Genomic DNA, 11333 nt, shown 5'->3' on the forward strand with positions numbered 1-11333 from the left:
TTACAGATGACCTTTACCAAGGTCACTATTGTAAATATAAAAACACTCCTTAATCTTAGTCCACTCAGGAAACTTGCACTCTAGAACAGAAGTTCCTAACCACTGTGTGTTCGGGGTCAGAGGAACCTTTCAGACCTGATGACTGACCTGATTTTCTCTACAAAAATGTTTAAATGCAAAATTCTGCAACCAACTTCATAGGTGGCTGGCTGGAAATTACTAGATTTCCTTGCTTGTGTGTCTACCCTTTAGGAATTCTTCATTCTACACTTAAAAAAAAATTTTTTTAACGTTGATTTATTTTTTCAACTTTTTTTTTTTTTTTTTTTTTTTTTTATTTTTGGGACAGAGAGAGACAGAGCATGAACGGGGGAGGGGCAGAGAGAGAGGGAGACACAGAATCGGAAACAGGCTCCAGGCTCCGAGCCATCAGCCCAGAGCCTGACGCGGGGCTCGAACTCATGGACCGCGAGATCGTGACCTGGCTGAAGTCGGACGCTTAACCGACTGCGCCACCCAGGCGCCCCAGACGTTGATTTATTTTTGAGAGAGGGAGAGACAGTGTGAGGAGAGGGGCAGAGAGAGGGAGACACAGAATCCGAAGCAGTCTCCAGGTCTGAGCTGTCAGCACAGAGCCTGACACGGGCTGGAACTCACGAACTGTGAGATCATGAGCTGAGCTAAAGTCGGATTGGACGCTCAACAGACTGAGCCACCCAGGTGCCCCATCATTCTACACTTTTGAAGCATCTATGTTAGGGCACTGCTACAGGTGCTAGGGTATCACACAAGTTCTTGCTCGCCAATGAGGGTTAATGATCAGAAAACCACCTCAGATGTTAGTAAAGAAGCTAAAAATAGGATGTCACAGTGCTGGGGGAAAAGGAAAGAAATGAGGTAGTTTGTAAAGGTCCTACAGCAGTGATACTTGAATTAAGACTGGCATGAGAAGAAAGCCACCAGTGCAGTAAAGGAACATGAGATACAACCAACAAGAAGAAAGTACGTTTGGAATGTTCAATAAACCAAATGTGAAACACCGAGTGAAGACAGAACATGGTGGAGATGCAGACACAGGACAGGCAGGGGGGCCCTTAGGAGCAGGGAGAAGAGCCAGTTTTTTCAAAGGATCATAAATGGGCACCCTGGCCTCTGAAGGCTTAAAATGTAGCTGTGGCCACTGAGCTAACACTCCAGAGTAAAGTGGGTACTAGGGCTGAAGATCCCAGGAGCCCCTGCCCCACCTCACTCCCTAAAGCTCTAGTGGATAAGGCTGAGTTCCCAACCAAGTGGAGGTTGAACTTGATCTTCCTCCACCCAAGTTATTTTGTTCTTTTAAAGTATGATTATAAATGTACATATAGGACAAAAGATAGTAAGCAACCTGAACCCCACCACCTACAAATATAAAGCTGCTTGGGTTGGCAGGGTCGGGGTGGGGAGATGGGGGTATCTGAACATTGGAGTCAGCTGGAGGCAATGCCTAGCCCAGTAGGCACACAACACTTTAGCAGGATAGGGTGGTTTCTGGATTTCCTACATATGCTTCTGACTGAAACGTGCACACTGGCCCAAGCTGGCCAAGACAACACTAAATATAACCTGCACTAATTTGACCATTATGGTATTATCTATACCCTGGAAGAAAACTTCTCTTGCTGAGATGCAAGGATCCCACAGTGCTTTCCCTCAGGTTAACAAGTAGAAGTGGCTTCGGTCATCACCTCCCCGCCACAACCCCCAACTCCCTAGCATGTGGCAAAGGCTACTAGGAGCCCTAATTCTGCAACAGTTCTCAGCTAGGGGTGACTTTGCCACCGGAACACCTGGCAGTGTCTTCGGGGAGGGAGACGATGGCTACTGACATCTAGTGGGTAAAGGCCAGAGATGCTGCTGAACATTCTACAGCATACAGGGCCCCCCTCTCCCATAAAGAATCATTCAGCCCACTCCTAGAATCATTACTACACTATATGTAACCTAACTTGGATTTAAATTTTAAAAAGTTAAAAAATAAAAAATCTTCCAGCCCAAAACATCCTTAGTGCTGAGGCGGGGAAACCCTTTGTAGAGGGAGAGCAACACCTCAATGATCATGTCGGTACAAGACACTTTGAGCTGCTAGAAAACCACCGGAGGTCATGGCTTTTTCACAGCCTCTTGGTGGAAAGTTTGAGAAGCTATCACTGTTCTAAGAATGCGAAACAGTTCATTTCAGGTATTAGCTGGATACCTATCAAGAACCACACTTTCTTTAAACTGGAATATGAATATATCTCTTTATTAGAATGCTCACGAGAATGGCACACGAGCACTGTCCTTCTGATGTGATGAAGAATACACACACCTGCCCCACACTGTGGCAGGGAACAGGGGTCATGGCTTTCAGAGCTGGTACCAACTGTCCACTGAAGACCTTTGCATTCACCAGAGAGGATGTTTCCTGGACTCCAGCATCTCTGCTGTAGCTTCCAGTCAGGCCTCCGGGACTCACGAGACTTCTTCATTTCAGCATCAGTTGATTCTCTTTTCTCTTGCCACTCTGGACTCCTTCAAGACCTAGGTCAACTGCCCCATGTCTAACTTGCTCAGGCAGCTTCTGGAATTCTGCAGCACATCTTTGCTATGCTGCTGCCCTGCTGCCCTCAGGGGCATGGTTAGGAGTTGGGGGAGAGGGGGAACAATAACCACATTACCGAAGCAAACGGCAGGGGCAGATTAGCACACGACACTTGGACATACACCTAATAACCTCACAGGATACATGCTTTCTCCCCAAATGCTACACAATCTCCATAGAGAGCAAACGCTTATGGAATGATTTTGTACACCAGGCACGAGGGATACAAAGTGAATGGTGTTTACACCCATCAGGTCCTGCACACAAGGGGAAGTCAGCGCCTGAAAGCTGGAACGAGATCTCTATCCTGGCTCTTCCCTGCCTTTGAATGGAATCACCACTCTGTCTCCGCCTGTTCTTCGCATTAGTTCAGTTTTCAAAAGGGAGGATAAGATGGCAGAGAAGAATGGGAGACTGGGCTGGGTGGAGGATTAATATACGGATAACACCCCGTAAAACAAAAATAATACAAAAATGCAAAACCCGGATTTAGTACTGTGATATAACAAGAGAACGTGGCCGGACGTACTACATGCTAACACAGACAATAGGATACACAACCCCAAGGGGAGGACTCAGTGAGGAGTGGGGCACAGGCCGCCGGTTTAGACTAAGAGCCTTTCAATGGACTGCTGAATGGACTGGATCTGCTGCTTCAGCTGTGAGCCTTCTTTGATGGTGACAGAACAGGCGATGACAGGCCTGGAGACCCCACAGGCCCGCCCCAGGGCCTGCTTAGAGCGCACAAACACGTAGGGCACGTTCTTATCCTCACATAGCAGCGGAAGGTGAAGGATGATCTCCAGCGGCTCAGCGTCTGCAGCCATCACGATGAACTCAGAGATGCCTCTGTTGAGGGTTTTGGTGGCTGAAGAGAGAAGGACACGAGGCCCAATAAGTGACTGGGATGGGGGTGGAGCTTGGGCATGGAAGCCACAAAAAAGCAATTTCCAAGGGAAAGAAACAAGTGCTTTCTGAGCAAAAATCCCCAGGCACAAGCAATCCTCTGTCTTACAGTGTGGCTTTGGTAAGTGATATGGGATTTAATCACCAATTAGCCACCCTCAATGACTTTCTCAAACCCTCCATCAAACCCATCAGCTCTGTCACAACACATCCTGAAACAGACCACTTCTTTCTTCTTCTCTGCTACCATACTTGTCCAAGTCACTACCACCTCTTGCCTGGTTGACTGCAACAGCGTTCACACGGGCTTTGCAGTACAGCATTTCTCGAACTCTGTGATCAAGGATCAGGGTTTTACCATCCCAGTCTGTCACAAGCAGTATTTCTGGGAGGCTCACACCACACGCAACTTCGAAGAAAAATCAGCACCCCATATCACTGATATGTGATACACTGATGTGTGTTTAAACACTTACTCCTGATGGCTTATATCTCTGTGGCCCAGTGCTAGTCCCCAGACCACACTCTGTTAATGCTGGAGTATGAACAAGAGCACAGACTGTGGAGCCACATTGCCCAAGTTCAAATTCCGACTCTCATTCTCCTCACAAGACAGATGTGAATAACTGGGTCTAAAAGAATTCCTACACCGTTAACCTTTAGCAGCTACTGCCCAAATGCTGCTCTGAAGTCCTCCCACTGGTCCCAATCAAGTGTCCAGCCCTCTTTCCAAGTTGGACATCTAAACCAGAGCCAGTGCCTGATCACTCCACCTGAAGCACCCTCTGGCTGCCTTACCTTCATTAGCTCCTTTCCGAAGCTGCTTGTAGTTACATGACTGCTGAACAAGGTCCAGTAGTTTCTTGGTGAGGTGGGCGTCTGCGAGGGGGTAGGCCTTCGGATTTACATCAGCCTCAGTCTATGGGGCGGGAAGTGGGGGAAGTCATCAAACCATCAGTCAAACTGAACCAGAAGTTGTTCCGGACAAATCACAAAATACTTTATAATCAACAACCCAGAGAGATAGTGATCAGCTTCCCTGTTCCTCTGCCCTCAGAAAGACACTTAGTAACTGACACTGGCTGCCTATTCCCAACTCAGAAAAACTGAAATATATTAGAATAGAAGAATTTTAGCAATTACATAGTCCAATGATGTACACTAAAGCCGATATACTTTTATTTGCCTCTCTTGCTTGGTAATATTATAGCAAATGGATTTTTAATAGGTTCTCATGGCTCAGTATCCACTTGAGTCACATGGGGACAGTTTTTAAATTTGGGATTTCCACACTCCGCCCCAAATTTACTGAAATAAAAATTAAGGCGTTTATAGAAATGTAGCACAGAGTTCTCTCTCCATTTCCCATCCAATACTCAAATCTTCCTCTGTCCTCGGTAGGAATCCGTCAAAATATTTTCTCATTCATCTGACCCTACAATACATACAAAATGGTCGGTACCAACAAAATGGTTGGTACCTCTACCAACAAGCTCACCAAGGTCAAAATTTCCTTTTGTTCTTACAATATATCCAACTAAGGCCACCCAGTCAGAGTACGATATTCAAGTTATTCAAATTAATATTTCCCTGTGGTTTATCAGTTTCATATACAATTAGGGTTCCTTTGTATTCAGCTTGTTAAAAAAAAAATTAAGATTTTACTTTTCAAATATGTAACACATCTACATGGTTCCAAAGTCAAAGCCGTTAGTGAACTAAAACTGTTCTGAAAACTGGCAAACAGTAAAGCATTTATCCTGCCTTTCCCAGACAGACTGTATCACTACTCCACCTACTAAAGGAATGAGCCAATCAAATCCCACCATCTTGCAACCCATATTCATCAATTAATCCAGACACAGATTAATGGATCCAGACATTAACAGCTACCAATATCATAAAAGATACCATGTGATCACTGCCCCTCCTGAAGAACAAAAACATCTATGACCAAGTATTCTTGGGGAAAAACAAAAGGAAAGGAGAAAAATCTGATCAAGCCTTTGATTCTGATATTAGATATTTGATACTAAGGAATTATTAAATTTTGGGGTATTATAATGGCACTGCAGTTGCTAAAAATCCTGATTTTACAGATACATACTTTACCATCTATGAATAAAATGTTACGTCACTGGCTTTGTTTCAAAATAAACCATTTAGGGAACGAATTGGGAGGGGCCTGCTTAAACCATTCCTTCTTCCTCATCCCTACCTCTCGAGTTCAAGCATTTTCATTAATTTCTCATTTGTTTTCCCTGTGATTCTTTTTACAAATATATGTATTTATATATAAAACTTGGATGCACCCCACGTTACCATCGCGAGCAACGCGTGGTTCGCCCGCTGCGGCCCGCTCTAACCCCGGTTTTGGAGGCCGGACCGCGGCACGCAGTGCGCGGCACCCCAGTCCTAAGTGGTGACCCGTGGGTGACGCCCCGGTGGGAGCACTCACCATCGCGTCTGCCTCGGTGGTCTCCCGCCCAGCACCGCAAGGACACAGAAATGACCCACCCGCAAGGAAGCAGGAAGTGACGCAGTGGTGACGTCAGCGGAAGTGACATCGAGCGTGAGATTGCACCAAACGCCTGGTCCCTGAGACTGCAGTGGTTCCAGGGTGATGTGGAATTAAGTGAGGGCTAGAGTTCCCAGAAGAAGTGGGAAAAAGGTCTCCCCACTATTGGTCTGCTCTTCTCCTTACATTCTAGAATCAGCTTTTCAAGGCCCACAAAAATGTGCTGGGATAATCTGATACGTAGATTTGATACAATCCCAATTTGGGTAAAGGACCTTTAGTATGCAGAATCTGTCAATTTAAACATATATGCTTAACTCGGTACTTCTCAGTAAGGCTTTACAATTTTTACAAAAGTCTTAATATCTTTTAGATTTACTCCTAGATATTTCAGGCTAAGAAAATTCACTGTTTCCTACTATATTAAGAATTTCTTGGGCTCCTGGGTGGCTCAGTCGGTTAGGCAGCCGACTCTAGCTCAGGTCATAATCTCATGGTTTGTAAATTCTTCGAGCCCCATGTCAGGCTCTATGATGACAGGGTGGAGCCTGCTTTGGATTCTGTGTTTGTCTCTCTCTCTCTCTCTGTCCCTCCCCCATGTGTGGTCTGTCTCAAAAATAAACAAACATTAAAAAATTTTTTTCTTAAAAAATTTTTTTCTTTAATGCTTATTTTTTTGAGAGAGACAGTGAGAGCCAGGGAGGGGCAGAGAGAAAGAGAGAGGGAGACACAGAATGAGAAGCAGGCTCCAGGCTCTGAGCTGTCAGCACAGAGCCTGATGTGGGGCTCAAACTCACAAACCGTGAGATCATGACCTGAGCTGAAGTCGGACACTTAACCGACCGAGACACCCAAGCGCCCCAAAAAAGAATTTCTTCTTAAACAGATTGATGTTGAATTCGATCAGACTTTGTGCTGACTCAGATGAAAAATGTTTTCCTTTAATTTTTTACGGTTCTTCTAATGTTAAAACGAAGTTTGCATTCCTGAGATAAAACCAACTTAAATAGGTTTTTAACTTTATATCCATTAGCTAATGGACATAAGGTTTCTTGGGGGGAAGAGATGATAAAAATGTTCTAAAATTCTATAGCAATGGTTGCACAGCTCTGTAAATATATGAAATACCACTGAATTATACACTTCACACAGGTGAACTTCTTATAGTACACAAATTATTGCAATAAAGCTATTTTAAAAACTAGGTATAGGGTTTTTAAAAAAACAACAACTAGGTATAGGGTTTTTTCAGGTCAAAAAAATTTAATGTTTATTTATTTTGAGAGAGAGAGAAGAGAGTGAGAGAGAGCTCGCAGTGAACGGGAAGAAAGAGAATCCCAAGCAGGCTCCACACTGCCAGCTCAGGAGCTGTGGGGGTCAATCTCAGACCATGAGATCACGACTCCAGCCGAAATCAAGAGTTGCACACTTAACAGACTGAGCCATCCAGCCACCCCTCCTGTTAAAAATTTTTTAAAATTTCTTTATTCGTTTTAAATTCGTACTTAAATTGGTTTTGATACACTTTTTTTCAGGCATTTGTTCACTTCATCTCAGTTTCTGTATTTATAGCTATCAAACTGTTCAAATATCCTTTTTAATATCTGAAGATTATAAGTCCTTCATGTTTGTTACTCCTCACTTTCATCTCTTTTGCTTATTTTCCTGATTAATCTCGCTGGAGGGGACTTTTCAGAGAAAATCTTCTGATTCTGTCCATCCTATAAGTCAGATCTGTTTGCTATTTCAGTAATTTCTGCTTTTCTTGGGTGTTTTGTCTTTTCATTCTTTTCCTACCTTTTTATAGCTCCTTTCCCTCCAACATAAGCATTTTAAGATCCAGGTAATACTTTAGCTGTTGTGTGTGGTATTCTCACTATCGTTTAGTTCTGTTTTCAAATTTCCATAATTTTGTTCACTAGATTCACTATGACCAGCAGATCAAGTTTATTGATGGTGTTGTTCAAATCCTCTTTCCACACTGATGTTCTGGATTCACCAACTATCATTTATATACTTAAATGCTATATAATTGCATATTTGTCCATTTCTTCTTATAATTGTATCATTTTTATTTTATTCATACCTTATTTAAAAACTTTTTTTTAATCTTTATTTTTGAGAGAGCGAGCAAGCGAATGGGAGAGGGTTAGAGAGAGAAGGAGACACAGACCCTGAAGCAGGCTCCAGGACTCTGAGCTGTCAGCACAGAGCCCCACATGGAGCTCGAACTTACAAACCGTGAGATCATGACCTGAGCTGAAGTCGGACAATTAACCAACTGAGCCACCCAGGCGCCCCTTAAAAAAAAATTTTTTTTAATGTTTATTTATTTTTTGATAGGGAGACACCGAATCTGAAGCACATATCTTTTTTTAGCCACTATCTTCAGTTGCCTTTCACCTTAAAAGTTACTTCTTTTTGATGTTTATATTTAGGCTACATCACACCTTTTGACTTGGTATACATTTACCATTCTTTCTACTTTAATCTGTTTTAACAGAAGCACTTAATCTCCTATATTTATTTAAGTACTGATAACATTAAGTTCAAATCTTCCTTCTTTTGTGCCTTCTATTTGTCCTAACTGCTATGTTTCATTTTCTTTCTTTCCTTCCTCTGGGTTTATTATTTTTTCATTCTACTATTCCCTCTACTGGCTTGGAATTATGTTATCTTTATTCTTTTGGTGGCTACCTCAGAGACCACAACACATGTCCTTGACTTACCAAAATCTAATGCTCATCCACACTGGTGTCCTCCTCCTAAACATAAAAGGGCTCAACAACACTTTAATCCCAATCACTCCTCAAAAGTCTACTTTAAATTGCAGCTCCAACAACCCCTTTCTGGAACTTAGGATTCTCAATTCTCAACAAAACATTAAATGCACAAAAAGGGAAGACTTCAGGAGCCCAAACAACTAAACAGGCCTCACCTTATTGTTTCAGTATCAGTCAACAATAAAAAGTTGGCTCAACTTTAAAACAAACTACCTAGCTCATAAATAGTAACTGAAATTTTGCTTTGTATTTATTCCTTTTAAGTTTTTCAAGGGTTATTTATATGAGTGAACGAATGAAATAATACTGCTAGCTAACTTTGATCCCTAGCTTGATCTATTTGGTCTCCCTGTACACCAGACAAACAAAACCCAGCAAGGTTTGGATTTAACAAGGCGTGCTCATTAACACGGTACCAAGTATTAGGATTAGGTGCTTAACATGCATTCTCATTTAAATCTTTCCCCACTCTCATTCATCTTTTATCCCCATTTTACAGTTGAGGAAAATTTCTCTCTTTTTTTAAAAATTTTAATGTTTATTTTTGAGCGACAGAGACAGAGTGCGAGCCGGGGAGGGGCAGACAGACTGAAGGAGACATAGAATCTGAAGCAGCCCCAGACTCTGAGCTGTCAGCACAGAGCCCAACCCAGAGATCCAACTCAGGAAAGGTGAGATCATGACCTGAGCTGAAGTCGGGTGCCTACCCAACCGAGCCACTCATGGACCCCGAGGAAAATTTCTCTTAAGTTTAACTCGAGACCATCCTATTCCAAAACTTTCCGTAGAATTCCGTAAAATGAGCACTGGTTTAGAAGCTTCAAGTTCAAGGCTCAGCCACATACTAACTTCAAAATAGGGGGTAGGGGGAAGGAAAGGAGGAAGCTGCCCAACCGGATCCACGCTCCGTTGGAAGGATTAAACCTCCCTATGTTAGTGGAAGTGCTTTGTAAACTCTTCTTTCCTTACCAAGTACCAAACAAAACTAGCTACCAAGCTACAGGAGTTGATTAAGGGTTGGAGATCACCAACAGCTTAGAGAAGCCGCACGTGGTGCTACCGAGACCTCTGATTTGAGACTGCCGCCTCGCAGCAACCCAAGCCGGGGTTCGGAATCACTCCACATTTACCACAGCCGCCAAAGGCCCTCAAACGCCAAGTCCCCGGCACGTGTAACTCGGCGTTGGGCACTAAGGCTCAGACCCATGGAGATCTAGATCTCCCTCTCCTGCACATCGACAAATGGGCAAATGGGGTAGGGGAGGCTGATTTGAATTCAGGGTTCCCCACCATCCTCTAGCGATCCCCAACAAGAGAAATAAGAAAGACGGAGCCTGGTTTTCTCATCCAACTTTCTACTCTCTCCCACGTGGGTTGGTCTGTTTCCTCCCACGCTGGGCCGGGACTCCTTCACTCCCCGGAGGCTTCCAGCCACGCGCACGGAGTAGCTGCAAAGTACCCCCGACAGCCTGTTGGGACCCTGAGGCTTTCCGAGTTCTAACCTCGAGCGGAGCTGTTGGGGCCCCGCGGCGGTCCGAATTCTAACTCGGGGGGAGGAGCCTGGGACTCCGCGGCCGCTGGAGCTCTGACCCCGCGCCGGGCGATCGAGACAGCGTACGTTCTAAGCCCCGGCAGCCTAGTGAGTGAACCGGTCCCGGAGTCTCGCGCGTCCCAGCCCTTCCACCACGCGCACGCACTCACCATAGCTGCGACTCCGCGGTCTCGCCACCCGTCTGGGAGCGCAGCTGACGTCAGGGCGGGAGCGCGCGCCTCGGCCGGAAAGTCGCGCCGGAGGAGTGGAAATGGCCGCGCGCGGCAGGAAACGGAAGTGACGCCATTGCAGGCGGACGGACCTCGTTTTTCAAGGGCGCCCGCCGGGGAACCAAGTCGTTTCTAGGCGAGGGACAGTAATTTGCTGTTTTTGTTATCATCATACCACACGTTTCTGGCAGGGAGAATAAATGAAACATTCATACATACACACACGGACAAACACCCAGAACGAAAGGTTTCAATGATGTCATCATTCCATTGCCTATTTATCTTTAAGCATATTCTTGAGCTTTCAAAATCATCTTTTTTTTACACTGGTGAGGGAACAGTATGGAGAGAATGATGGGTAACCCTAAATGTTTTCCTCCATATTTAGATATCCTTGTGAAAATTTGGTGGGAAGTGTGGAGTCCACCAGAAATGGAATCCTTTGAGTAGGGAATTCAGGAAGAAGAACAGGTTTGGGGGTGAGGGTTGAGTTTCTGTCAGGTTGAGTTTGGAGATGTCATAGGACAAGCAGTTTCTTTTGGCCAGCGCACTGCTCTTTTCTCTAGGCTGCTCCAAATCTCCATTATTCAAAGCTAGACTCGTGCCTCACCACCTCCAAGAAGTCCTTCCTGATTGTTATGGCCCTCACTCTTTTCTCTCCAACATGATACCAGGCACATCTCGGGACCACTGGGATCAGCCCGAACTGGACCATTATATGCTAGTTCCAGTTAACTATTTCGGA

At 44.5% G+C, this 11333-nt stretch overlaps 1 protein-coding gene across 2 annotated transcripts; it reads right to left on the reverse strand.

Moving 5' to 3' along the window:
• Positions 1-2260: 2260 nt before the first annotated feature.
• SNU13 (small nuclear ribonucleoprotein 13) lies at positions 2261-10648 on the reverse strand. Of its 2 annotated transcripts, none has more exons than XM_042947963.1 (3): positions 10529-10648; positions 4325-4445; positions 2261-3488 (listed from the first exon to the last, which is right to left on the reverse strand). In XM_042947963.1, the coding sequence occupies exons 1-3, from the start codon at positions 10529-10531 to the stop codon at positions 3226-3228; spliced, it is 387 nt and encodes a 128-aa protein (XP_042803897.1). In that variant the 5' UTR covers positions 10532-10648; the 3' UTR covers positions 2261-3225. The 2 variants fall into 2 exon arrangements, with proteins under 2 accessions (XP_042803897.1, XP_042803898.1); XM_042947964.1 differs by lacking the exon at positions 10529-10648 and adding an exon at positions 5985-6080.
• Between the last annotated feature and the right edge of the window lie 685 nt (positions 10649-11333).

This window comes from Panthera leo, chromosome B4 (assembly GCF_018350215.1).
Source record: "Panthera leo isolate Ple1 chromosome B4, P.leo_Ple1_pat1.1, whole genome shotgun sequence".
Classification (NCBI taxonomy): domain Eukaryota; kingdom Metazoa; phylum Chordata; class Mammalia; order Carnivora; family Felidae; genus Panthera; species Panthera leo.